This window comes from Orbilia oligospora (genome assembly GCF_000225545.1).
Source record: "Orbilia oligospora ATCC 24927 unplaced genomic scaffold scaffold00173, whole genome shotgun sequence".
Lineage (NCBI taxonomy): Eukaryota > Fungi > Ascomycota > Orbiliomycetes > Orbiliales > Orbiliaceae > Orbilia > Orbilia oligospora.
Genome location: NW_011645730.1, coordinates 61790 through 89666, shown reverse-complemented (window position 1 = coordinate 89666; position 27877 = coordinate 61790). Strand labels below are relative to the sequence as shown.

General features: G+C 44.5%; 10 protein-coding genes across 10 annotated transcripts; 4 read left to right on the top strand and 6 right to left on the bottom strand.

Annotated features, from left to right (window-relative positions):
• Window positions 1-555: 555 nt before the first annotated feature.
• On the top strand, window positions 556-879 carry AOL_s00173g24 (uncharacterized protein; the record flags this gene model as incomplete). The annotated part of the gene is made up of 1 exon (XM_011127766.1): window positions 556-879. The coding sequence occupies one exon, from the start codon at window positions 556-558 to the stop codon at window positions 877-879; it is 324 nt and encodes a 107-aa protein (XP_011126068.1).
• A 3266-nt stretch (window positions 880-4145) lies between these two features.
• AOL_s00173g23 (uncharacterized protein) lies at window positions 4146-5353 on the top strand (the record flags this gene model as incomplete). Its single annotated transcript, XM_011127765.1, has 3 exons — window positions 4146-4337; window positions 4553-4703; window positions 4878-5353. 3 exons carry the CDS (start codon window positions 4146-4148, stop codon window positions 5351-5353), a joined length of 819 nt encoding a protein of 272 aa, XP_011126067.1.
• A 1858-nt stretch (window positions 5354-7211) lies between these two features.
• On the bottom strand, window positions 7212-8408 carry AOL_s00173g22 (uncharacterized protein; the record flags this gene model as incomplete). The annotated part of the gene is made up of 3 exons (XM_011127764.1): window positions 7212-7922; window positions 8004-8169; window positions 8392-8408. 3 exons carry the CDS (start codon window positions 8406-8408, stop codon window positions 7212-7214), a joined length of 894 nt encoding a protein of 297 aa, XP_011126066.1.
• A 648-nt stretch (window positions 8409-9056) lies between these two features.
• AOL_s00173g21 (uncharacterized protein) lies at window positions 9057-10046 on the top strand (the record flags this gene model as incomplete). Its single annotated transcript, XM_011127763.1, has 2 exons — window positions 9057-9711; window positions 9778-10046. The coding sequence occupies 2 exons, from the start codon at window positions 9057-9059 to the stop codon at window positions 10044-10046; spliced, it is 924 nt and encodes a 307-aa protein (XP_011126065.1).
• Window positions 10047-10893: 847 nt separating this feature from the next.
• Window positions 10894-11153, bottom strand: AOL_s00173g20 (uncharacterized protein; the record flags this gene model as incomplete). The annotated part of the gene is made up of 2 exons (XM_011127762.1): window positions 10894-11055; window positions 11118-11153. 2 exons carry the CDS (start codon window positions 11151-11153, stop codon window positions 10894-10896), a joined length of 198 nt encoding a protein of 65 aa, XP_011126064.1.
• Window positions 11154-11585: 432 nt separating this feature from the next.
• On the bottom strand, window positions 11586-13428 carry AOL_s00173g19 (uncharacterized protein; the record flags this gene model as incomplete). The annotated part of the gene is made up of 5 exons (XM_011127761.1): window positions 11586-11626; window positions 11700-12208; window positions 12265-12648; window positions 12694-12788; window positions 12991-13428. 5 exons carry the CDS (start codon window positions 13426-13428, stop codon window positions 11586-11588), a joined length of 1467 nt encoding a protein of 488 aa, XP_011126063.1.
• Window positions 13429-15251: 1823 nt separating this feature from the next.
• AOL_s00173g18 (uncharacterized protein) lies at window positions 15252-17515 on the top strand (the record flags this gene model as incomplete). The annotated part of the gene is made up of 5 exons (XM_011127760.1): window positions 15252-15428; window positions 15500-15790; window positions 15850-16945; window positions 17010-17260; window positions 17327-17515. 5 exons carry the CDS (start codon window positions 15252-15254, stop codon window positions 17513-17515), a joined length of 2004 nt encoding a protein of 667 aa, XP_011126062.1.
• A 1000-nt stretch (window positions 17516-18515) lies between these two features.
• Window positions 18516-21254, bottom strand: AOL_s00173g17 (uncharacterized protein; the record flags this gene model as incomplete). The annotated part of the gene is made up of 2 exons (XM_011127759.1): window positions 18516-20398; window positions 20495-21254. 2 exons carry the CDS (start codon window positions 21252-21254, stop codon window positions 18516-18518), a joined length of 2643 nt encoding a protein of 880 aa, XP_011126061.1.
• A 1513-nt stretch (window positions 21255-22767) lies between these two features.
• On the bottom strand, window positions 22768-23582 carry AOL_s00173g16 (uncharacterized protein; the record flags this gene model as incomplete). The annotated part of the gene is made up of 4 exons (XM_011127758.1): window positions 22768-22965; window positions 23034-23097; window positions 23184-23344; window positions 23442-23582. 4 exons carry the CDS (start codon window positions 23580-23582, stop codon window positions 22768-22770), a joined length of 564 nt encoding a protein of 187 aa, XP_011126060.1.
• Window positions 23583-25622: 2040 nt separating this feature from the next.
• AOL_s00173g15 (uncharacterized protein) lies at window positions 25623-26245 on the bottom strand (the record flags this gene model as incomplete). Its single annotated transcript, XM_011127757.1, has 3 exons — window positions 25623-25758; window positions 25830-26049; window positions 26137-26245. The coding sequence occupies 3 exons, from the start codon at window positions 26243-26245 to the stop codon at window positions 25623-25625; spliced, it is 465 nt and encodes a 154-aa protein (XP_011126059.1).
• Between the last annotated feature and the right edge of the window lie 1632 nt (window positions 26246-27877).

Sequence of the window (27877 nt, the reverse complement as noted above, 5' to 3'; positions counted from 1 at the left end):
TACAGACAACAGAAAGATGCGCTCTTACGGCAGGAAAGGAGACAGGAAGATATAAATCTGTGGAATGAATGCTTGCAGAACGGGGTAGGTATTTTCAAAATTTTTCATACAATGGAATTGGAGCATGAGATTGTTTCAGACAGGTTATAAACATAAGCACTGACTGATTCTAACTCTCTGATATACCCTCAGACTCTTCGGGCTTCCGAGCGATGTCAAAGGGTCATAGATGGGTCGTCTTTTGATCTCAGGAATTTGAAAGAGGCGCAAGAGGGTGAGGTCTGGTTGCAGGGGATGCTTTCCAAAGGAAACCATTATTTCGAAGGTATGCCTACTTCCCTTTGTATAGAGCATTTCGGATATAAGGCTGTGTAGAGTCCTTCCCGGCTTAATATTTAGTCCTATTAATATTAACTATTGGTTCGGTATTATCACGAGCAAATGTTCCCAGAATATGGTTCGTCAGTATGGTTTGAATATTTTATATATTTTGCCTTGATAATCGGGGCGTATACTGTATTCTACGCAGTTGGAAGGGTCGAAGAAGGTACGACAATGAGTGCAAAGACGGAGGCAAAAAATAATCTAACTTTAATAGGAAGAGAGATAACTCAATGGGAGGAAGAAATTACCAAAAAGGAGGAGGTAATAGCGAAAAAAGAGAGGGATATTGCTGAGAAACAAAAAGATTTGGATTTCAGGGCTGAAAAGAAAGCGCAAGAATACATCTCGAAGGTATTGCCCGCTATGTTACAAGAACAAAGAACACTTCTTTCTGGTAGACCATGGCCACCAGTAGAAGAGGGAGGAGTACCGAGAGCGTCAGAGCCAGAGGCGAGAGTTGTGAGAGCGAGTAGGCCACGGCGAGGCCCTAGATAAAGCGCTTAAATCTTAGGCTCCAAAATCAATCTGGTTGTATTGATGAGAAGCTACATCCGAGATAATCACTTTAAAAACTTATTTCATTTATATGTATTGATACTTTACAAGTGAAAGATATATACCAGCGAAAAAATACGAGGGTATAGCTTTAGTTCTTCTCAAGGGAAGCCATTGAATACCGGGGTCATACGGCCTTTCTATCTAGTTTCTGGTTAAGGGCAAGATATATTTAAGGTAGAGCGATAATTGACTCGAGGCTGGAATTATTTATGTTTAAAAAAAAACCGCGCGTATCCAATTTCATGGTCCAGTCAATTACCGGGAGAGCACCCACAGATTCATGAAACCAAGCAATTCTCAGCAGTTAAACCCGCTACCCTTAATTTTTCATTGGACCAACGCAGGTACTTGAGTTCTATTCGTGACGTCTTCAGTCTTTCGACACCGGCTTATTACCAACCTTATAGCAACAATCAGGAAAAACGTTTAGAAAGAACGGAACCCACTTTACCCACTTATCTTGTCTTGGAGCAGAATTTCGATGTATAAATATCGTTCAAGTATACAAACGGTCAATTGGAGTAAATCATTGACCATGCGCATATGCTGGTCTTTAAACTAGCTAATGGTTATAATGTCGATATATTTAGGTATCGCCAGGCGCACCGTGAGAGTCCATAGTCAATCAAATGAGGAATATTGAGTATGGCGAAATTTCAGTGGTATCGCTGCTTTTAGACATTATCTCGTGAGGGAATAGCTAGAATAGCCTTGTTTCAGAGATTATCCACTTGTGCGTGTCTTTATACCCTTTCCCATTCTCAAAACTACGCACGTGCACAAAAGGCCAAAGCTTCGGGCCTTAAGGTTTTAATCAAAGAAACAGGTCGCAGTCTAACAAAATTTATACATCTCTTATCTCTAAGTGATTACGGTGTTGAATTTTTCGTTAGGGTAATAGCGTAGATGGGGTAAATCGAGCTCGAGAATAAGAATAGTGCACATGGATTGTATAGTATTGAATCGAATCTACACTTCATGATTCACATATTTCAAGACATGTGTTTTAGTAAAATTAGCTGGACTTGGTTGAAAGCAATTTCAACAATGAAAACTAGGTCTTAAAATAGGCTTTGACTTTGAAGTACTCGATCGCTTATCAGAAGTCATTGTGACTATTGGACCGGCTTTCCAAAGTTTACTTCTTGAGAGAGATCCCAGGTCTTTGAGGTATAGTATTTAATGGGAGGTAATATTCCCAAAACTACAAGAGAAGATCAGATAATGAATGACAATGAGCAGTATAGAATGGGGTTTGAAAGTGACCATTTCTTTTTTTAGTTCACAACATTCGGTTCTAACTTTCTGTTCTGCTCTCAAAAAATTTCCGTGCCGGATGCAGTTGGCGGCCTCATGGAATTCAAAGAAACTTTTGCCTCGATAGCCAGTAAAGTACTTAATTAACTTGGGTTTTTTCACGACCCTTTGACGTATGAGAGCTATCCCTGTTTTTCCGACGAGTTTCATAGAGCTGTTGACGGTTGGGAGCCCTTCGATTACTAGGTGCTCCCTAAGTAGGGCACACAGTCTGCTCGAGAGACTAGGATATTCCTCTTGAATTCTTCGCGCACAACGACCTCGTCCGCATTTTTTAATACGTACGATGAATCCAGAGAGTTCTATTGATCTAAGTGAATAGAAAGTCGGAGATTTATTGCTCGAGTTAACACTTCGGTTGTCATTATTTTCAAAGTTTTATAGTGCCATAACAATTTCCAGAGCTCTGTAGGAGGGTCGACGAAGAACACATCATCCCAGCAAGGTAGCGTAGTACCTAGTGATATTATCTATATTCCTTAGTATTTCTAACTCGAAATTCGGGAAATTTGCGATGTGATGTTCTGGCGAATTCAGATATCAGGCGTACGATCTACCTATTTTGAATTCTGTCGACTGATAGTGGAGTTTGAAAGAAATCGACGGCTGGAATCGCTGATGTACTCAAGTACTCATGAACTAGAATAGGCTTGAGATTCGAAATTTAGTGCCATTCTACCCCGCTCGATAAATTACGCAAAAGAAGGCCGGCTATTGCTTGTTTTGGGTTCGGCAAGATAGCACCGGCTAGTGGGTCAAGGCTGAAGGAATTGAGTTCCACTTCAAATGTATATTATTATGTCAATATGTCTGTAGAATTATGATATCGTCTTTTAGAAACCGATTTCCTAGTGTACCAGGGTATACGTGTGCGCGGTTCGACTGCGGCATATATATATGACAATCCACGTTGAAGCTTGAGTTCTTCGCTGCATGGTGATTAGGGTAGGTTCATCCCGGTCGCCCCGAGGGGGGGGGGGGGGAGCAATATGGGTTGGAAAGCGTATTTGCCTCCGGGCTCCCCTCCCTAACGAACCCTTAAAAGTACTTCTGAATTCAAATTTGAATCAATGTGGAGTCTTAAAAATAGCATATATTAAGCATTTCCAGGTATTTTCTCATTTGCTCAAGAAGTAAATGCCTATGTCGATAAGTTTACTACAATGTCAATTATATGTTATTCGAAATTACTAGTACTCTTCGAATTAATTGGAAGATATAACTTCGTAATGATAGAGATTAAGATCTAAGGGATTTTCAGGGTTTATAACGTTTAATTACTGAAGCCTCACACACTGGTTTCGCATCTACGTAACACGAACAGATATCAATAACTTACAAAAGTGATTGCCGCACTGATTTCCTAAGTTAACCTAATTCAAGTTCAGAGACTATCTGGAAAGTCATTTCCACATTCTATATGCAAGCCATACGTGAAATGTAAACAAACAAGTTCCTGCATCTACCTAATAGAGACCCGAGCTCATCTTGGCGCATGAGGCAATCCCGTTCTGCAGGCAACATACGTAGCTACTCACCTTACATCCCGCCCTAGTATGAGCTGTACAAGTTCGACAGTACTCCGTGTATTGATCGAAGTCTTAAAATCTTTACTATAGGTTATGTTAGCTACTCTTTCAAACTAATATATAATCTTGGCCTCCACCCTAACTATTTGGCCCTCAGCATGATCAACAATCTTCTTCAATGAACATAGTTAATCTAGGCTTCTATTTGTACATTTATGCTACTTTCTTCACATAAACCATAATATTAGTACGCCCACACGAAGAATATACCCGTACTTAAAAAAAGATACCAAGATTAAATATATCACAGCGCCATATTTGGGAGTTATAGTGCCATAGCTCCTGCCCACATAAAGAATGCCAGAAATCAGAAGAAACTTAATATCCGCGCTCGGCGGTTTCGTTTGGAGTTTCCCGCTTTTTGCAGGCATCATATCTTTATATTTCAATTACCAACAGCTTAAAGTTCAGCCCCAAGCCCAGGCCCTCCTATGCAAAGCGGCATTGGAGAAAAGTTTGGACCGATGGACATGGTGCTCAAACAGGGAGGTGAGCGAGTTTCAAATTTCTATTTGCTTTTAAATGAACTATACTTGGCTGGAAGAAGTATTGGTAAAACGATTCAGGTGATCCGAGAGCCTATGGATATATTAGCTGCTATCACGACTTGAAACCACGTACATGGAGTCGGATATCAAGATATATCTCTGCTTGGGAACTCTATAAAATCTAAAATTGTGCTAATGCATAAATAATGTGAATAGAACGCCCAGGATGCAGATTGTCAACCAATCCTAGGCAAGAACTATTATGATATCGAACGTCAGCACAAGTGTCGGTTTATACCACCGGCGCCCATGGGATGGATATTTAGATCCGGCAATGGGATGGATATTATTGCTGACAACTCTGGAAGTACGTAGACTCAATTCCTCCTCATTATTAAATTTTAATACTGAAAACCTCTTGTCGATACGATAGGCTTTACAGTTAGCGATTTCGACACACGGTCGATATATATAACGAACTTTCTTATGATAATCGCAATAGGCTATTTGAACCAATTATGGGTAGTCTGGTGCATTATAGGCCTTGTCAATTACAAGCCGGTGTTTTTCAGAAAGGGCAAAGCCTCGCAAGGCAACTTATCTGATGCATCGGAAAAACTGGTTCCATCCAGTACATCAGGCGAAGTGCTTCCACCCGACACACCAAAGCAAACGATCGAACCTGGCTCACCAGAAGAAGTGGTTCTACCCAGTGCGCCGGGGCAAACGATCGAGTCTGGCTCATCAGAGGAAGTGCTTCTACCCGATGCGGCAGAGCGAATGGTTCAATCGGGTTCATCAGAGGAAGTTTTTATCTCTGGATCGTCAGAAGGACCCGAAGAAAACCGGCATCGTTGGCTCGAGATTGCACCAAACCAGCAACATTCGAGAGCAGAGACGGAAACTGAGACGGAAACGTTCGAAACAGCGAGTACCCAGTCCAGCAAACCCAAGCAAAAAAAGCATACGCGGTACTACAAACCCGAATCCTGCTTTAACGATAGCCCTCAACATTGAATAGTACTAACGTTACATAAGAAGAAGGAGCCCGCGAATTGCATCAAGCACTAAAATTCCATCGTATGTATAGGAAGCAGTGGTTTATAAATCCCGACCGGGTCATTACGAAGAGGGAGAGGGGATGTTTATGATAGCATGGGGATTACGGATTAGCTGGCGGTTGAATGGCCAGCTAAGTTATACACTATAACGAAATGCCACTTCAATAACTATTCAGTTATTGACGTATGTGAACGAATTTCATTATTATTTTGCGCTTGGGGGGCCAGGAGGAAATTTCTCTATTCTTAACATGTTTGCGTCATCATCAGGAGGGAAACTTTACTTGAATGTTTTTGTACGAAGTTATGACTAGAAAGTGTATGAGATATGTAGCTTGGGGGCTGTTTATGACTATGATCTTTAGTTTGGGTTTTAATAAAAGATATATGCATCCATAGATACTCTGATCATTGAGCCTTGTATGGGTTCTCTTATCGTTTTGATTAGAAAGTTCATGATAGACAATTAATTAATCAACGATAGAGCTCAGTCTGGTCTCGTTCTTAGACATCACAAAGGCTCACTCATATCTCATAAAATTTAGGTCTCAAGGCCAATGACCCCCAGGAGACCTCGCCGCTAATTTCTCCTCGAAAGTTTTAATATCAGAACGACATTTCAGTTTTAGTGAAGGATCCGCAGATCCTTCGCTCTCGCGTTATGATTCGGCATCTACTACCCTAGCATAGTCTAAGAAGTATTACGAGAATAATAATAAGGAAAATCAAAGAGGTTGGGAAATTTAATCAAGGACATACGTGGCAATGAGGAGTCTCTCACGATTTCATGTGGGGGTTCTACGCCTAATTAATTTCTGTGCTGGTGGCCTACACATAACTCACGGTCCGGAGTTCAAAGTTATTTCTCAGCCGGATTTTTGAGGAGTAGGGATTATTGACTTGCCCCGCACTAAATAATTTTGGACGGACCAGTTTTACCCCTCGATAAACTAACCTAATTATACCCAAACACTTCAAATTTCGATTAAGTTATGGTGGAATCTTTGAGCCATTGCTGAACCGACATAGGTACGTAGATCCAAAACTGACAGTAAGGCCAACTTCTGAAAGCAACGGCCTGACACATGCATAGAATGTAGGACGTACATACACCCAGACTCGCATATCAAAGAAACAGAAAGACGGCTGGTTAGGTAAATCCCAGTTTCACCCCGGCGTGAGTTGGCATGCGTTGGCTTTTAAGATTTCGTAAGTATCTACGACCTCGATTGAGGCTGCTAGATACCTCTAGCAGTTAAAGATTCGGCCCGAGGCGAAATTGATGTTTCATTGCAAGAGTGGCTTGTTTAGATTGTGACTTGCGTATGAAACCTGCAGGTTCGGTTGCATGTTGACGGACCTAATAATGTCTTAATGTGCGCAATGCTGAGCTGATTAGGCCAGGCTTTCTCGAGGACTAGAGTGAGACAATGCGATGCTAATAACATTAGCGACAGCTTTCCGAAATTTGTTGATTGGGAAGATTCCAGCCAAAGCGAGATTCCCACGATAACCCGAAAGAGGTATTATTACGGGTTTGATCGCAAGCACCTCTGAGAATATGTGGGATGATAATTATTCAGCTGGAGGTCTGAGTGCATGTGGGGGTTTGAGACGCCATCTTAATTATTCTCATCAACAGGCAAGTTGCCATAATATTTCATATTGGTCACCATTTGAATTCTAGAAATACAAGTTGATGCGTACATACCATCGCTTCACCTCACCTCTCGCTAGGTACTTGCTTGTTTTGTACCTATGGCCTGAGCCGTCTTTCACTTAGGCCTGGTACTTAATTGCTGTGGGCTTTTCCATCACAGCGCCCGAATCCCATACCTATCAAAATCAAATCCTTCCAAACTACCTCTTGTCTCGCCCCAGCCATCATCTACTTTTCTCAAAACCACGCCTTCCTTAACGTCAGTTCTTCCGCTGCTCTCGTGTTCCTCATCTAGATACTTGCCTTCCCCGGTTAGTCCTGCCAAAACCTCACCTTCTTGCCCATTATACTGTTCCCTCAGTCCGTCATGCGGAATCCACACACATCTCATACCCGCTCTTCGGCCAGCCTCAACACCAGGAACTGAGTCCTCAAACACTAAACACTCCATTGGTAAGATCTTTGTTGCCAGGATTTGATCCTTACTAGCTCCCTTTTCCAACATATCTTTCTCCCTCCTAGCGTTTATCCTATCAAGAGCCAACAGGTAGATATCCGGTGCCGGCTTCCCACGTCCGCTTTTGATCCTCGGGTCATCGCCTTTAATAATCATTTCTTCCGCGAAATAGGAAAACAACGTCTCTTGTAGATGTTTCGTCTTGAGGTTGTAGGAGAAGCTATTGGACGAGGTGGCGAGGGCGATATATGGCTTCGAAGGGGAAGTTCTGAGGGTGTTGAGGAGGGATATGACGCCAGGAAGAACTTGGGTGGTCGGAAAATAGGCTTCTTGAAGAAGGCGGACCTCTCGGAGATAGTCTTCTTGAGACAAGGGGAGGTTGGCCCAAGATTGGAAAAGGTCGTAAGCCTATTTACATGTTCAACACCCGTCGCGCACTGATTAGTCGCCGTACCCCACAAAAGGCGAGATGAAGGCTATAAGCGGTACCTGTTGTGTCGGACGACCTTGTAGTTGAGCTTTTATGGACCAAGGCAAGCGACCTTTGTTATAGCGGGCGAGAATCTCGTCGGTAACTTTGGTATAGATGTCTTCGGAATCGATCAAGAGACCGTCCATATCAAAGATACAAGCCCGAATGGGCGGGAACTCGAAGCTGATGATGTGACTTATAAGCATTCCAGTAATATTAAAGTCCTTGTTCAGAGAACCTTGTCGAAGTAATAAACGAAATAGGGCTTAAGCGGGGAAGGGAACGAGATATGTATTGGCGATGTGAAGATTGGATCGTGGGGAAATTTAATTAAGGAAGCGAAAAGAGGATCATAAGATCATGTGGGATCCTGGGTCCACAGGGTGCTAAGCTGACACAACTTACGTTTCTGCGTGCGCCATTGCTGCCAATTCTTCCTCCAAGGTCCTCCAAGGCTTTGTATTTTATCTGCTTCTAGGCGTGTTTGCGATACGAACGTCGTTTCTATGGTCTAATATCTCGAGCGATAGCAAGATTACTAGGCGCACAGAACCCATTACCCGAATTCTTGATATCGAGTGAAGCGAAAATTCGAGAAACAAGAAACCCGATTTCTGTCGACTGGGGAAATTAGGTAAAGGACCCTTAAGATCGGAACGGCAGAGCCCTGGAGCGAAGCTCTTCGAAGCCTAGGGCCGATGATGTCGTCGTGCAGGAACCCTTTCGTTGGCTGGAAAAACCTGTTGATGAACGTTGGTAGCCCAAAGCGGCGGGTTCCTCCCGAACCAGAACAGCTCGGTTTATCGATAAGAAAGGGTCTTTGGAGCTCTTTCCCAACAGCTGTGTGGTTTCGGTATGGAAGATGCCGTAGGGATTCCGTTTTCCGGCGGTGGTTTGGATGCCTACTGGCCAGTGCGGCAAAGCTAATCCTTTGAGGTTTAGTGTCGAAGTTTTGCAGAGGAGTTTGGGAGGATCGCAAGAGTCAAATGTGTTGAGCCGACGTCGTAACGTCACTCATCGGCACTCACCGTCCTCCCTTCAACCCACCTTTTTCAATCATCACATCAGCCATGTCCGAAATACCTCCAAACCTTCTCCTAAACCCTCGCGCCCACGTCCTTAGCTCTTCGACGGCCCCTCTCTCAACTGTTCCTTCCACAAATCCTCCTTCTAGTTTGACAGTTAACGAACCAGTTGACCCCACTGCTCGCTTGTCGCCAGAGGAAGAACAAACGAGGCTCTCTGCTGCTTTAGCGGACAAGGCGACTGGGAATACTCATTTCACATCCACGCCGCCGGACTACGAAACCGCCATTTCATATTACCGTTCTGCTCTCGAGTCCTGCCCAGCGTACCTGACCGAACATACTACAATCTTACACGCGAATATCGCAGCAAGTTTCATTAAGCTTTCAAGATGGAAAGAAGCAGAAGAAGCGGCAACAAATAGTCTGAAGGTCAGTGGGGAAGACGATGACATATTACGGGAACGCGAGGCGATAAAACGACAAAAAGAAGAGAAGGAAAAGAAGGAAAAGGAAGGCAAGAGTATTGAAGGTGGAAAGGGTGCTGGTGTACAAGATACTTCCAACGGAAGAATAGAAGAGGTCGAAGATGATGATGAAGAACACATAGAGTGGGGTAAAAACTGGAAGGCTAGACTACGAAGGGCCAAAGCAAGGGAGATGCAGAACACATGGCAAAGCCTTTCAGGTTCTCTTGAAGGTATGCTTCCCATAATTAATTCTTATAATAACATAAGAACCATAATTAACCATGTCGAAAAAACAGATTACAAAATCCTATCTTCTCGCTCCGCAAGGTTCCAGTCTATTCCTTCGATCGACCGTAAAGCCATAGAACAAGCATTGGTCCGGATCCCACCCGTCCTCGAAGAGAAGAAACAAAAAGAAATGGCAGAGATGATGGGCAAGCTGAAGGGATTGGGAGACACGATACTTAGACCGTTCGGGTTAAGTACAAGTAACTTCCAGATGGTGAAGGATGAGAACTCCGGCGGGTACAGTCTCAACTTTCAGCAAAATTCGGAAAAGAAGTGAAAGACTGTCTAAGATGACAATCAGACGACTCATTCAGGAAGAGCGTGAAAACGCAAGCGCACTAGTGGTAATTCTGAAACAAAGCCCAGTACCCCCAGGGTATTGGACGGTATTGATATCGAGGATATCTCTTAAGCCTTTTACACACATTGGGATACGTTGGATGACTTGACATTGGATTGGCACCTAAAGGAGCTTAAGTATTCCTGCTACTTACCCGGAGTTTATATTGGAGCATCTAGCCACTAGTATTTAGACTATTTTGACTATACCTTGATGGGAAATTTTAGCATAGCGAGGAAGGTACGGGGTCACAAGCATAAAAGCCATATACACATATAAGCATTTACAATCAACTAGTTTAGTTTTGCCTCGTCTCCAAACTCCTCAACTGTGGGTTTGATTTAGTGGCCTACCATCCTTTGGGATAGGGAGCCCCTACGAGCTATTTGGCTTTATATTGAAGGATCAGTAACAGGGGTCGCTTGATATCATTTCCTTTTATTAAAGCCCGCAGCTGAGTCGTATAGACCTATAGCTATCGTACACCCATCCTCCTCAATCGCCACTCTCACAACTTCCCAACCTCGACTGGCCTCCTATGTTCAATATACCGGTACCCTTCAGCCACAATACTTCTTCCGGAGCCCTCACCCGGCTGCTGCTGCTGCTGCTGCTGGTTCACCCCTGCATGCGACTGCAATGACGGTAACACTAAAGGTTTTCGAAGCCGTTCAGTGAAAAATACCGGATGCCTCAGTGATGGATTATACAACGGGTTTTGGGGGAGTGACGTCATTTCGGTCCAATTAGAGAGGGTGACAGTATTCGTGGCGGGTATATGAGTCTAAGGCTTGGGGTTTTTGTCTTGGGTAGGCGAAGCCGTCGTAGGGGACTTCGTTTCTGTCGTGGTTGTGGTTGTTGTAGATGGAAGAGACGATGGGTTGTTATCAGGCGCGGTAGATGAGGTTCGGGTAGTTGTTTGTGGTACTCGAGGAGGAGGCTTTTGCTACACATACCGAGTTATTAGTCATTCTATATCAAGACAAACCACGATATACAAGAACCTACGATAGTCGGCCGGTGAGGTTGCAGCGACGAGAACATTTGGTGATGTTTTGTTGACAAGAATTAAAATCCGGGGTTGGAATGGAAGGAACTAAATGGCGTGAGGTTGGTTGTCGCATCCGAAAAGGAACGAACTAAGCTTGTAACGGGCCGAGGCTCAAACCTACCAGCCAACTAGGGAGCTGCCTCGCGTGACAAGCCCTGTGCACATTGCATAGCTTAGGAAGCTAGATAATTGCCTTCTTGATATGAACTAACGAAGATAAAAGGGAGAACATGAACGAAGAAGCTTTTGGTTCAAGATTCTTTTTTATTACAAACAAGTAAGGTATATCTGGACCGCTGGGCCCTCAAGATGGTTAGACACAAAAACGGCTTTGCCATGAACAAGCCATCCTTCTATATACTTTGTCCCCACCACTTCGCCCGCTCCCACTCGCTATAATAAAACCGCCACATACAGAAATATACTTAGATCTCGCCGTATTCCTTGACCTTGGTGGTAGCACCAACTAGAAAATTGAGAATCTTATTAGCCGTGGTCCCGTCCCAAATGGAAGAAAGAAAAAGAGGAAGGAAACTTACGCAATGCTACCGGAACAATCTCTGCAACACCCATCTCTGGTCCGTAGACCTTGATGTCTAGCTTCAACTCATCTCCTGCGGCCTTAATGTTCTTCAAACCTTCCTGGTAGTTAGGACCGGCTCTTCGCACCCAGATCTTGGTCTTGTGGTCAACTAGCTGCGGTGCGAATTCTCGCAACGCCCTGATGACACCCTTGAATGTGGATGCGACATTTGTGAAGTTGGCGATACCGCCACCGATGAACAGAACCTTGCCTTCCTCACGCATAGGTGAGCGGAGGAGGAGGTCGATGACTGTGCGGGCGTAGTAGAAGGTCTGGGTTTCTGTAGGGGCACCGGAGTATTCACCATAGTTGGCGAGATCCTCACCGAAGCCAGCGGCAGCGATCGCGTCAGCATAGACGACAGAAGCACCACCACCAGCTACAAGAGTCCAAATACGGCCGTTGGAGTTCAGGACTGTGAGCTTGAGGGAGGCACCAGTTTTGGCGTCCAGGGCAGCAATGTAACTATTATTTGGATTAGAGTAGTGGACTCGCGAACTTAGGCGGTAATGAAAACTCACGCTTCTTCCTTTGATAGCTCACGTCCGAATGGAGCTGGGAACTCCAGTGGTGGACCGGCATCGATATCGACCTTTCCACCGCCAAGAACCGCAGGGTTGATGCCTAATGCAGCAGGACCTCTTGCGACGGCCCATTTGGAACCACACTCGAACTCAGCAGTCTGATCAATCTTGGCCGCTAGATCTAGGAAGTGGACAGAGGCCGAAGTAGCATCCTCGTTGGGGATAACAACCAATGGGTTGATTTCCAAGTAGGTGAATTGAGAGTCAACATAGACGGCGTAGAGACGGTTGATGAAATCTACTAGAACGTTGTGGACGAATTCTGGGACATCTGGGAGGAGAGCAGCTGCGATTTCTTCATTCGAGGGATATCTTGAAGCGCTGTTAGCATGTTGAAAACCCGAGAACGGGGGAGAATATTCTTACTCCTTCAAATCGACTGGGATCAGGATCTTCTTGGCTTTGGCATCGACATCACCGACATCGACACCTCCTTCATGTGTGAATAGAATGTAATCACCCTATCATCCATTCGTTAGTAAGATGGTTCTCTCTCGTAAATAAATCGTAATACATCTGCATGGTGGACCCGGTATAGCCTAAGGATCACCAGGGCCCACCCTACCCGCCCTAGCTTCCCTTCGTCCGGCCCAGCATTATATATCTTAAATACTTATCCATCGGCTCTTCCTTTCCAAAACATCAAAATTTCACAGCTCTTACCTCTCTCAAACTGTGAATATTCACATAGTACTCTTCTTCCTGCTTGTGTGGTACAAACGGCTCGACAAGGAATTGTCTCAATGTTCCAGTCACGGTCTCAACCTTTACCGGCTTTCCAGCTCTCTCCAAAACCCACTGCCTGGCATCTTCCCAGGTCTTGTTCAATGCCAAAAGACCGCTCTTACCCCTTCGCTTGATGAGCTGATCGGGCTTTGCAACAAATCTGGCACCGGGAGCGAGAAGCCATGGGTGTGTAGCCTCTGCGGTCTGAAGAATGGTCTCTGGAGCAACATCTTCTGGGAAATATAAGGAAGCAAGCTTTGGAGGGGCATTGTGTGGTGGAGGAGGGAGGGTGGACTGGGTGATTGCTGGGGCGCGGGTGAGGTGGTAGTTTAGGATGGCCTTGCCGTCGGCCTCGAGGACGGATTTTGCAGACATGATGTGAGAAGGACAGCAAGTAAGTTGAAAATAAACCTGTGTTAACGGTCCGTGAAGCTCAATTGAAGGTCAATTGGGAGGAGTGGTGATGTTGTTATGAATGGAGAGGGAAGAGGAGGTCGACAAGGTTGGGTTTCGAGCTCGTTTTGTTGTGGTGTGGTGGAGGCCCACTTGAATTCAACTCCCAAGCTAAGTAACTTCGGTTTGGTTTGCAGAGCCAACAGCACACAGCAAAAGCCCGTCTACGAAGCTGGGTACAGGATTTTTATGAGATGAAGATAAGGACTCGGAACAGAAGGAGAGAAGAGAAGAAAATTGTAGAAAAATGCAGAGAATCATTCAAATTACGGGTAAAATGGATATATCAAGCTCTCTCAATGCCTTTTCTCACGATCGAATAATCCGGTTCCCCATTGGAAGGTCCTCAATGTCAACGTCCCACTATTTCGGAGGCCGACCAGCTCGAAAAACGCCGAAAACGTCTCGTCCCTTTTGCATGATCCAGAGGCCAAAATTAGGAGGACAAGGGTCTCTCTGCGTGATCGCTGTCTTCTTTTCCTTCTCTTTTTTTTTCCCCCAACCTGTTCGCGAGCGAGACGTGGACTGCAGCTTTCTCTCGTCTTCTCCACTAAGGAATGGACTGATTGTCTTAGTCTTTCTGGATGAGCTAAGATTAATTGTTGAAGCTCCTCTCCCCAACAGCGCGGCCCATGCACAGGTTGTGTACCTGTCTCTGACCTCGGGCCCGGACTGTCCGGCCTCAATTTGGGTGGCAGTTGAAGTGGGTACATGGGCGGACCCTGAGCCTGTTCCACCGCTTGGCTGGGCGTTTTTGAACCGAAATAATCTGCCCCAACATTTCTCAGGAACGTCACCGTGATGCCAAACTAGAGCGTCAGATATCAATCAAATACCGATATCAGCGGCGAGAGAGAAGCATAAACATAGAAAAAGCCTTTGTCTTTATGCCTTGAATCCTGGGACTCCAAGTACCCAATCGAACCATCCATCGTTTGCATTTGGCAAGAGCGCATTCGTCGATACCCACCCTTGCTTTTTTCTCTCCGTGGTGGGCATTATCCTGGCCGGTAATCGAGACGCACTAGCTCCGAGCTTGCGACTTCGCTGGGAAAAAGCTCTCGCGTGTCCTACTCCATCCCGCCAGACTCGACCGATATAACCAAAGCAATTAGCCTCAGCTTTCGAGGGGTTACTGTCAGTCCTCCTTCAATTCATCCCATCATCGACCTTCTCCTGCTTCCTTCCTTCTTTCTCTCTTATTTTCATCCCTCCCATTCAATTCAATATACCCTCATTGCTTTCACCGGTTGTTGTAGCTCAGTAGAGTAAGTTCGTTCCTCCTGGTAGCTCCCAGCTCTCTTTGGTTGGAAGTTTGCGTGCATTTTGGCTGCTTTCGCCAGTCCAATAGACATATCGTTCCCAATTCGATTGCCGGTATTGTTCGATTCAGCCTGGGCCGCCTGGACCATCTTGAGGCTTTGAAGTCTTTTTGGCCCCTTCGGCTCAATTGCATTTTCATACGCAGCTGTCGATTTGGAGTGTGGCTATTGGTTTTTCATCGCCGCAGAGAGCTCGAGAGGCAGCTATCTACCTGTCTGTCTCTTTCTGTGGTTGTTGGGAGCGGGCAATTTTGTTGTGTGTGCTGTCTCCACAACACCAAACTTCAACTCCTGTCTGCCGTTTCTTTCTATCCGACGTTCCTGCTTCAATTCTGCTTCATGAAAACCACCACCCCGGCTTCAAAGCTAACCTCTACCACTACAGACCTTTGAATACATTTTCGTATTATCTATAGACTCAAAATGCCATCTGTGGCTACTCTTGCTCCAAGCTCTGCCGCCAATGGCAGCGGCAAGCAGCTCAATGTCAACGATAACATTGCCCGCTTCTCCGCTCCGTCTCGTCCGAGGTCACCACCAGCAGAGCATACTCTGTTCCATCCTAAGACGAGAGCATTCGTCTATGGTATGCAAACCAAGGTAAATATTCTGTTATCCCAATCTGCGATAAATCGGGGGTCTGGAAGACGAGTACTGACGTTGTACTACAGGCTGTCCAAGGTATGCTCGACTTCGACTACATCAACAACCGAACCACTCCTTCCGTAGCTGCCATTATCTACCCATTCGGTGGTCAGTTCGTCTCCAAGATGTACTGGGGAACCAGCGAGACCCTGCTGCCCGTTTACCAATCCACCGAGAAGGCCATTGCCAAGCACCCAGAAGTCGACACCGTCGTCAACTTCGCCAGCAGCAGAAGTGTCTATTCTTCCACTTTGGAATTGATGGAGTTCCCACAGATTAAATGTATTGCTATCATTGCAGAGGGTGTTCCAGAGAGAGTATGTACTATGAATTCTAGAAAACAGAGAGGCGGCGACCATGCTAACAAATGACATAGAGAGCACGAGAGATCCTACACATTGCTAAGAAGAAGGGCGTCACAATCATCGGCCCCGCCACAGTCGGTGGTATCAAACCCGGCTGCTTCAAGATTGGTAACACTGGTGGTATGATGGACAACATTGTCGCATCCAAGCTCTACCGCAAGGGATCCGTCGGTTACGTCTCCAAGTCCGGTGGTATGTCTAACGAGCTCAACAATATCGTCTCTCAAACCACAAACGGTGTTTGCGAGGGTGTTGCCATTGGTGGTGACAGGTACCCCGGAACCACCTTCATCGACCATATGCTCCGTTACCAAGCCGATCCAGACTGCAAGATCCTCCTGCTACTTGGTGAAGTTGGTGGTGTAGAAGAATACCGCGTCATTGACGCTGTCAACGACGGTCAGATCACCAAGCCAATTGTCGCTTGGGCTATCGGTACTTGTGCAGATGTTTTCACCACTGAAGTCCAATTCGGTCACGCCGGATCTCTTGCAAACTCCAAGATGGAAACCGCAAAGGCTAAGAATGAGGCCATGAAAAATGCTGGTTTCCACGTTCCAGAGACATTCGAGAAGCTCCCAGAGCTCCTCAGCGAGGTTTACCAGAAGTTGGTTGCTGATGGAACAATTGTCCCTGAGAAGGAGCCAGCTCCCCCAAAGATTCCAATGGATTACAGCTGGGCCCAGGAGCTCGGTCTTATCCGAAAACCTGCCGCTTTCATCTCCACCATTTCCGATGATCGTGGCCAAGAACTTCTATACGCTGGTATGCCAATCTCTGAGGTCTTTGCTGAGGATATCGGTATTGGTGGTGTTATGAGTTTGTTGTGGTTCCGACGACGTCTCCCGGCTTATGCTTCTAAGTTCTTGGAAATGGTTCTCATGCTTACAGCTGATCACGGTCCCGCTGTGTCCGGGGCCATGAACACAATTATCACTACTCGTGCTGGCAAGGACCTGATTTCGAGTTTGGTGGCTGGTCTGTTGACCATTGGTGAGAGATTTGGTGGTGCGCTTGATGGTGCTGCCGTGGAATTCACAAATGCTGTTGACAAGGGTCTCTCGCCCAGGGAGTTCGTCGACACAATGAGGAAGCAGAACAAGCTGAGTACGTCTGGTGGTCCGCATTCACTTCTTTTGGTTCAATTTTACTAATAGAAAATTTGCTATAGTCCCTGGTATCGGTCACAAAGTCAAGTCCCGGAACAACCCCGATCAGCGTGTTGAGCTCGTCAAAGAGTTCGTCCGCCGCAATTTCCCAAGCTGCAAGATGCTTGACTACGCTATTGCCGTCGAGACCGTTACTACTTCCAAGAAGGATAACTTGATTCTGAACGTCGATGGTTGTGTTGCTGTCTGCTTCGTAGATCTGCTCAGGAACTGTGGTGCCTTCAGCGCTGAGGAGGCGGAGGACTACCTAAAGGTCAGTTGAATATATCCCACATAAACAACACTTTTATATCGAGACTGTTCCTAACTGGGATTCTAGATGGGTGTCTTGAACGGTCTCTTCGTTCTCGGCCGAAGCATTGGTTTGATTGCACATCACTTGGATCAGAAGCGACTGAGGACAGGATTGTACCGTCATCCATGGGACGACATCTCTTACATGGGATTCGGCACCGACGGTGTTGCACCTGGTGGTGCCAATAGAGCTATGGTTGATGTTAAGAAATAAATACTGAAAATTAACATAAACTAGTAGTTTTAGGTAAAGTTAGCGACGGGTATATAAAGTACTTTTCTTAGAGGGAAAGGAAACATTTTTCAGGGATTTTGATTTTTCTTTCTATATAATCGTGAGGGCAAGTGTGCCGGCGCTGGCAGTGTTTTCTTTTACTTTTGCTTCGTGGGCCATGAGGCTGGTTAGGCGGTGTGAATATATGTATTTAATCAAAGGTATAAAAGAAATGTTCTTGCTGTACAGCTGTTTGCAATTGGCTTTTGAACATTTGTGAAGTTCACAGCCTATATAACCTAAGTAGGTATCGCTTTTGTAAATGGAAAATGCTCGAGGGTTGCAAACGTACAAAAACACTTGACGCGTATATCCACCGGCGATAAGATATCAGCGATCCTGAATTTACTATAAAGCCGTCTGACATGATCATAGCTTAAGTCCGATTAGAAACTCTAGGGATCTAGAATCCGGGTATATGCGTATGTAAGAGCGGTTTCCTTTAAAATGTAGTTCCAAGATGCTACACCCACGTTCCCTACATATTTACCCTAGCTACGAGTTGGGCTATCAACTATCGACCGAGCTTTTTTAAATTGTGTTGATCACCGTGATTATTGAGTGATAAAATGGGAGATGTATAGGCGGGCAGCCCATTTGTGAGTTTTACACGCTTCCTGGAATAGAGAAGATTCTTATATGATAATTCACTCGAGGGATTAGACATAATGGATGTTGAATATTGTGGCATAATCTAGGTAAATTAAGATTTGATTATAAGTTAAAACAGTACAGTATAAGTAATAAAATAAATGCAAAGTTCGTAGTAGGTGATAATGACAGTATTGATAAACGTACTACTACCAATAAATATAATGGTCGTAGTTCTGATATTATAGGCGTGAATATTTTATATATCGACTCCAGAGTTCTAGATTATTTCAGGGCCTTGCAAACGAATTTTCCGTCCTGCGGATGCATGTAACTTTTCATAAAATCATCATGACAGCTCTCCCGACGCCACGAGTTCATGATAGGCAGCGCCGTCATCATTTCTCCAGGCACCATCTTCATCCCTCTTCCAGTAGGTTCCCTGTGACCATATACCGTCCTCATAGATCCAGGTGTTGAAAAAACTGTCACCTATTACAGCGCAATCGGCTGCTAAATTTAATGCACTTGTAGTAGTTTCGCTGTTACCAAGGTATACCGCGTTCGGTCCACTTGGGTACGTTGTGGCCCCTTTACCACACATCCAGAGTGCCAGATCTCCGCCAGCCCAGTTTACTGCATTTGATGGCGATCTAGGCTGCATTCCGGAACCCTGGTCCTCCGGCATAAAGTCGAAAAGCATTAATTCAGTTCCGCTAGGATTTTGTTGGAAAGGATAAAACTTAATCCCGTTCGACGCAGAATCGAAGTATGCGTACGTTGGATCTAGATACCTATGTGTGGAATTGTACCCTCTCGCTATAAGGTCGTTACCGTTTGGAGTGGTCCAAAATTCTGCTATCCTTTGGGTATCTGGATCCGTATTGGCGTCACCGTATAAGAGAAGTTGGTTGCCTGTGGTGGTATCGGTGCTCAGGGCGAAGTATTTCTGATCCGTCGTAGCACCACCGATCCAAAACATTCGATACATTGGATGTCCGGAAGGAGCTAAGTATTCAATCACCGTCTTAGTAGGTGCCGAGGGGTTAATTACTGTTGAGGAAATAGATGCAGTAATATTCCAAGCGTTTGAAGAGGTTGAACGCTCGACACGTTGACCGAAGGTGATCGTTGCGGTTGGGACTTTCAAACCAGTACCAACGGTGAGGTAGTAGGCATCTCCAGCCGTTAGCTCCAATGTGGCTGTTGTGACAGACTTCGGTAAGAACTTGTGTCTTGTGACTGTTGGCCCATCACCCAAACCTGCGGTATAAGTTGCGTCAACGGTGACAAAGCCATAGTATGCTTCATCGGAGTCTGCGAGAGCTGGATTTCCTTGCATATGCATAGTGGTAATCTTGTCCCATTGGCAGTATCTATCGGACCCATCCGTTATGCCCCAGTGCTGCCCGGTCTCTTCGCAAGCCCAGATACCATACCCAGCCGTTGTGTTAACCGCAGAATTCAAGGTAAGCAACCCAGAACTGGTGATGTTAAAAGAGAGGAGAACATCAGTGTCCACCATTTCTGTGAAAGTTTTTACTCGAATAATCATGCCGCTAAAATCAGGGATGTCCATTGCCGTTGTTTTTGATCCGACGATATATAGTCGGTTGGGTATGGTAGTGTTGTGCCCCAAACCCTGCCACTCGCCTTGAACCGTGCGGGGTCCATAAATTGGAGAAAATATGTGGCCTTCGCTGTTAAGAACCCATACCATGTTTAAAAGAAATAGGTCCGAAGAGGTAATAGGGTCTTCGTACAAAGAAGGCGGGACGGGGAGCCAGTTTCCGCTAAAGATGGCTTTAATATAATATATAGCAGAAGAAGTTTCGCCGTCTCTGGTTGAGACAATTTTGATAGATGAGGGGTAAGGTTGGTACTCTGATACAGTAACTGTAGCATCGGCCGCATCGGTAGTCGAAGTAGCTGATGTAGTACCATCGGGGACGCCAGTTGTCCAGAATGTGGTGGTTGTGTATATACGGGTATCAGTAGTCGACGAATTCGAGGAAATAGAACTTGAGTCAGAGCTGTCACTTGAAGAACTGGTTCTGCGGCTGCTAGAAGTGCTCGTGATGCTCATTCCAGTATTTGTAGGGGTCCTGCTTGTGATAGTGTTTGTAGTATCGCTGTCCGTGGTAGTAGCACTTGACGAGCGTATACTAGTACGCCTAGAAGTTCGGGATCTGGTGGTAGGAGTAGTCGCCCCATCTTCTGGATTAAAAGGATCTACGTCAAAGCATCACGGTAAGTTAACACTAAATATCAACTAAACCTAGATATGCGCCATAATATCCGTAGTTGTCAAAAAGGTTTCAAACTTACCAATAGAGATACCAGTTGGGAGGCTCGTAGCACTAGCAGTCCACAGTGGATATGGAAGAGTGTTGGCGGCAGCCCTGATACATTGGTCGGTATTTGGCACTCCGAGCGACAAATCATATACATAAACTTTCTGTCCACTGGCTGCTGTTCCATCTGTTGGGCAGACAGTAAACCCGAGAATAACCTCTCCTCCGCTGGTAGATACCCGAATGAAGAATTCACCGTCAATATCCTCGAACCAACCCTCAAAGATAGCGTCTGAAGGGACTTGGTCCGAGACAAAAACGGGGAGGAGCTCGTCAAATCGTTTGCCCAACTTGCGGTTAGTACTTGTGAGATTTGTCGGCAGTGAAAAGTATAGAACTTGAGGTGTATTGGAAAACTCCTGAAGAACAAAGCTTGTATTTAGGGAAAGAATTAAGGGGTTATTGGAAACAACGATATCATTGCCATTTCGGTCCATGACGAATGTGACAACACCATCACCAGAATCACTTCCATCGGTAACATTAGCTCTGAAAGATAATTGAACCACTATAGGACCAGATGCGGAGACTGCTGCACCAGCAGATGGTAGCGGACACCAAGGGAGGTGCGTAACCACTGTTGAAAATGTAACATCCTTTAGGATCCATGTCTCAGTCGTAGTCGAGGTCGTCAATGTTGTACTCTGGGAATTAATAAAACTGGGAAAGGATGACAAGAGAAGAGGAATAAGTGACTGGCTATACGCCGTCAGCATGTTGTTAGACAAGCGCATTGTATTTTGATATCCGGTTGTGGAATGCTCGAGCTCGGATGTTAGATGCAAGGCTATTGACTCAAGGGGTGAAAATGCACAAATGCGTCTCTATTGCGATGAGGAGAACCAAAAGTCCTATATATGCAGGTCAATTGCAGGAAGAGAATATCTTTAGAACATCCGCTAGATTTGCTACGTCTGAGCTGCAATCTTAGGGAACCTTTCAATGTCATCATCCAACAAATCATAATCTAATCCTTTCCAAACCGTCAATCGCCTATACGTTTGGCTGGGATCATCTAATTTCTTGTATTGTATCGGACAGTATAGTGAGCATTTTGTCAATCATTCACCAAGCTAGTAGGTCTCATAGGCGCCAGTCACCCGCATTCCGCAGATTAATCGTGCGGGAGCGCCAACTTATAAGATTTGAGGACTACCAAGGTATCAGGTAGTTATGATGTTATGAATTCGATTGTAACTCTTTGTAGATCAGATATGAAGCGATTATCTATTCTTATATGCTTAAATAAAGTGTTTGAGGCTACAATTTTCTCGTGGCGTAAATGCATGCCGGTCTTGCCACGAGGCTTTGGGAGTATACCGGTAATGTATGTGTAACGTCGGTAAAGGGTTGGATTTGCAGTGTTGAACTATATCCGAGTCGTTGGAATCGGAATATAAGTTCAACTTCTAAAATACAGCGAGGCTTTATAAGGGGATAGCATCCAGAAGGCTTACGATTGATTACTGAGATTGGATCAAGTATGGCTTCTTATTATCATCCTTTGTACGCATCATCTGAAATGTCGGTCAATTGCCGATATCAGATCTAGTCTTTCAAAATGTGTTGTGGCGGAACGAATTTCAAAAATGCAACAAAGTACTCGGACACTGGCAATGCAAAAATGTTCTTCTACACAGGCCCACCGGCTGTTTTGACGATTTAAGAATATAATGTCAAAGTAAGTACTTAGATATAGAGTGCATAATCAGTTGCAATCTAGGCTTCTCCTAGGTTTCGAAGGGTGCGAGCATCAACACTATGAGTCCATCTAGTACTAGTATCAACTACTATGGTCTAGAAATCTACAAAATGATCGATCACATCGATAAATCTTGCAATATTCAACTGGCTAATCGTTTTGAGGACAGCCGTAAAATACCAGCCCTTGAATTAGGACAGTCGTGATGGAATTTCTCTTAAACTAACTTTCTTCTCTAATACCTAGCCAAGGCTTTGACTTAAAACAACGGGAGCCTTGTCTTCTTGACCCCATAATGTTTTCTGGGTAGAGCTATAGCTTACATAGAGGATGAACGTGAGGATATGAGAAAATTCGTGAAGAACTAAAATATGATCGTCAAGCGATCAAAGGGAAAGCGAATGATTGTGAAGAACGGAAAGATAAGTAGCTAGTAGCAGTACATGTGTAAGAAGTAGAACGTTGTTTCAACCTCAGTTTACGACTCGCGCAACCTTCGCCGTGTAGAGGTTTTAGATTGTCTTCTTGTCCCGGTAATCTCCAATTTAGGAGCAGAACTTCTTCTCTCTCTTTCCGTATCCGAAAACTCCCTGGCGATCATCATCGCGGTTTCTTTCGGAGTCGTAGTCGCGCTGATTGCTGTCAACAGGGCGTGAATACTTCTCCTCTTCTTCAGCAAACCCCCCGTATAAACGGAGAAAGGTGAAGGTTTGGCTACCCTCTCCACCTTCTCGAAGAACAATCTAGATCCAGATTAGAAAATTCGAGCCTAGAAATCCAAAATTTGGCTATCAAGTACGAAGAAGCTTACTCGGCGACCGTTTTGAGTGTCTCTATCGTCTACAGTCCAGTATTGACCATTGGGTCCTCGGATGCTAAAAGGCACAATAAAAATGATTGTCAATCCGTTTTTCCCATACCCTTAATGCTTGGAGCTTTCGGAACCGAAGGTGTTTCTTACCGAAAGTGATCTTGTTCTCCGGGGACTGGCTCCAAACCCCATTCAACATAGCGGGTCAAATTCAGATTCAAGATTGCAACGACGGCGTCGTTAACAATACCGGTCGGAGCTTCTTTAATTTTGAGGACGTAACCGTGTGGTGTCCTTATAAGAACCCATGGCTGTGAGTTAAAAATCACTTTAGTAAGTATTGCGAAGCAGAAATACAGGCCTTAAATATAAAAATGAATCTTGTCTATATATTTAGGAAAGGCTTACTGTCATTCCTACTGCTGAAGGACGAAGCAAATAGACTTGTTTTGGATTGAGACTCTTGTCCTCAGCGGGAGCTCGTCCAACAGAGTATTGATAGCTTCCATATGAACCTATGATAAAATATGAAGCACTTGGGAGAGACATTGCGGGATGATTTGCAGCAGATAATATGCGGGTAAACTACAAAAGATTTAAATTTTGAAGGGGCTTTCCGGCGAATATACTTATTTGAGATCCTGATTCTGTAGTTAAGGGAACTTTCGAAAGACTTTCTTTGCTTCTACGGGGTGTATTTATATATAGCAGGAAATAGAGACGGGAAAGTGGGAAGTTTCCCCACTTTTGAATATAATGAGAATACGGGGCACGGTCGGCTTCGTCCTTGTACATGAGCCTTTAACCACGACCCCGATTTGTAAATTTGGCTAGCTAGATCAAAGAACCAGAGTTTCGTCAATGCCAACGGATCTGAAAGCTAGAACTAGGGGTTGGTGAACTACTTGTTCACCCTAAGCTCGCACATTCAAACTTGTACAAAGCTCTGCATTTGGAAAAGATCCCCAAATGGAGAAGGAGACCCGTTTCTTAGGAGTATGCCAATGACCCATCAGCTAGAATTCTATGGATAATGATAGACCGGCAGCTGATTCCTAGTCGTCTAGGCCTATCAATGAAAATCGTGCTCACAAAACTGCGGGGTATTGTTGTATGTTGTGCTTTACAAAGCCCTCCAGATTTAGCGCAGGAAGACAAGCTTTTGTGCCACCTCGTTCCTCTAACCGAGAATCTCGTGCCCAATACAAGTAATTAATGTAGATCAATGTATGTTGTGCTTAGAAATGTTACAGTTTTGTAAAACCAACTTGTCGGGAGACGGTGGTAACGAGGATCGACTAATCGGGTTCGGACTGGATACTTTTTGATTCCACGGCCGGCCGTGATCAATTATGCGCGAGTTGAGATCTCAACGTTACCCTTACGACTCTACATTTATAAAACTTTGGGGCGGGTGGGAGAAAGAAAACGTATTTGCAATAAGGCACCTTACGAAGGTAACCGAAGATATCAATGATCTAAGTCTACCATAAGCTTGCGTGGTGAACTTCAAAGGGATCCGCAGTATATGGCAATATTCAATTTTTATGATTCTCTTAATATTATAATCCAGGATACGCAATTAGCTTTTAGTAATCATTCATTACGCCCCAGATTTTCAATTAGATGCCCCTTAAGCCCGCTATTCGGTGCACGGGCTTGCGGAAGAGTAACATCCTCAATTTGAGGTTAAGCCTATGTAGTCATACGTTACGCTAATGTTGTTAAAACGCACTAGCCAGGGAAATGGGGTTACAAGGAAAAGTTCCGATTGCGACTGCGGTTGAGGTGACTGCAATACAGTTTTCGATCTAACACGAAAAGAGTAGTATCTTCCGAATTGTGCGGGCCATACATATATTTTTTGGAGTTCGACTAGTCTAGAGCAATAACCTGCAAAAATTTCGCAAAATAATATTCATCTTGGCAAGACTACTGATTGGCCCTTTGGTGTATCACAGGAAGATCAAGTTGGTCTTTGTGAAACTTTTGACATTTCCGAGCAATTTCCTGGCCGGCGGGTCGGGAGTAACGAGGTTTAGTCTGTGGATTACTGGCACACTAGATATGCACATTTGCGGCGTTCACGATGACAACATTTGAAGTCTGACTGTCGAATTTCAGAATCAGTTTCGACCGATAATTGGTCTCGTTCCTTGCAGCTAACTAGTAATAAATATATTGTTTGTGACGGTTCAATGCCAATGAAACTGCATTTTAATCAATTTAAAAACAAAAGAAAACAAAAGAGGGCACTGAAAACATTTTGTAACACCGGCTGCCGGTATTTATATAGAAATTTAAATCATATCATACGTGTAAGTGCAAATAATCCAATCAAAATATCATTTCGTTACATGATGGCTAAGCTTCAGCCGAGCTAGTGTTTTATATGGTAATGATATCATGATGATCATGATAATATTGTCGCTGTAAATATCTTTATAGAGACCCCTATTTAACGGTTGGTCTTAAGATCTTGAACAGTCACGGCGAGCACCGTGACGTGCGCATAGGAAAGAAATCGCCAACGCGGTCTAGTATTTTGAAGATCTTACAACTGCTTGCATCCCCATCCAATAGCTATATCTATGCCATTGGCTTATACAATGCTACAGTAACTTCGAAGGCTGAATTATCTCCTCTAGCATCGGCGACACCACCAACCATACTGTTGACTTTGCAACCGTTGTACAAAGTAGCGGCTCCAGAAGCAACATCGCTACTACAAATGTTTAGCATAAATATTAGCGAGCTTGTCCAAAGTCAGAGTTTTACACATGAAATATTATTTACCAAGTGACCCTTCTCTTCGGTCCGGCTAAATTTTTTCCCATGAATGAACAACTACCTTCTCGGCATACTTCAAATTCTTGGAAGGGACCCGTAATGCAGTTGGCATTGCCGATAGCCCGCAACTTCTTGATACAACCAACAACGTCGGCTGCGGTGCAGGGTGACGTAGTTGAGCAAGTAAATGCTCGCTTTTGCAGGACGTTGTCGCGGGTAGATATTCCTGTGGAAATTGGGGTAAATTGTGAGTTTGAAAAATACTTAAGATTTGTACTTTTGAGGGCATATTCTTAGTATGGTCGTCACTTACCGTTAGAAATCGGGTTAGTCACGCCGTGTTCTGCAACATGCGCTGGGGCGGCGTTGACAGCCCCGAGGAGACTGATGGCGGTAATAAGGGATAACTTGATAGAAACCATTTTGATTTTTGTCTTGAAGATTACTTCTGCTCTCGAGAATTAAGCTTGTTTTTTTCTGTTTTTTTTTTTCTTCTTCTATTTTGCTGTGGTTCTGAATATGACAAAAGAGTGCCCGTTTCTGTGGACTAGATACTGATTTCAAATGTAAGATAGGAAATTCCTAAATAAAATAAAAGTTTGTTGAGATTGTACTTGTGCTTTTGATCTAGATATCCGGGCAACATGAGATCCGAGAGTTTGGATAGAACATCCATATTTATAGTTTCATGGTAGGCTGCTATAACGTAAGCGCGAAAAATGGTAGGGAGTTTAGATGGAATGCTGCCATGTCAGAAGAGCTCAAGGGCCTCTAAGTCGGTTCTCGACATTCAAGTGTTTCAACTTGCATATACAGATTCTGATATAACCAGGTAGCATTGTCAATTTCTTCTCAGTAGAATATCATTCCGTAAGAGGTCATCATGATATATTACAAATCTGCGTTGCATGAAGTTTTCCAGGCAACTACTTAACGCTAGAACCGATATATTTCCAAAAATGTGCGATTAGCACCAAATTCATGCTGAGGTCTCGTTATTAAGCGAAACATATATAGTATCAGTATCCAGAATGGCGGCTTGTTGCAATGTTTAGAAATCGCTATCGCTAAAAATATGAGAATTGGTCTGATACATTCCGATGGCTTCCTCTTCGATCGATCCCGGAATTCAGTATCTATCCCTAAGACAGGAGTGCCACGCGACTGTAAATACCGGACTTCCCGTTCCTTTCATTCTCAGCAGGGATAGTACTGCGGCCTTAACTATATTAGGTCGCTCTAAATATTTAACAGCGTTTAAATTGATACATCATCGCTACCACGGGATATCACTAAATAACAGTCACCAGCATTTATTAACCCCTTGCCGTTTGCAGTTCGTCATCATTTGTTTTGTAGTACTAAGCGTCATCGGATCTTCCATAATAGTAAGGGCAAAAATTGCAAAAGCCGTGGGAAGCTTCGCAAACCAAGGTAAATTGCAATTATTTTAGAAAGAGAGTTATGTAAAAAAGGTTAATCGCATCATATGCACTCGCAGCGACTTCCGGACTAGCACTCGCAGCGTTCTTACACGAGTTAACTAGGAATAGGTATCATTTTAGCGTATTATCGCATAATTCGGGTTTATTTTTTTGGATTTGTCGCTTATGGGACATCGCTTTTCGGAGGGGCTAAACCTTTTGTGCTCTAGCTTAGAAATATGTTGCATTTTTGTGATATTCTGTGTTGACTCCACCACCTCCTGCGATTTGATGGGGGTCGAAGCTATGGAAAAAGCAATAGCGGTAAAATGGAACTTAAGTTATTGAGCGATGGATAATATTTTGAGGCGGGTGGTGTGCTTAAAATTACAAAGCCCCCTAGACTATCGAGGTCCCAAAGTCGCCGAGGCTGGTGAAGTGCATGACTATGTTAACGTTAACTAACGAGCCCCTCAGCTCAGCACAGAATGTCCCATTATTTTATGTGTTGTCTTCATAGTGGGAATGCAACAGAATCAACGCAAATCCCTCCCGAATCAAGTAGAAGCGTATCAACCTTGCGAGGCCTCGACAGTCTGGTGCCGATGGTAGTTGGGAGTGACCAAGGTC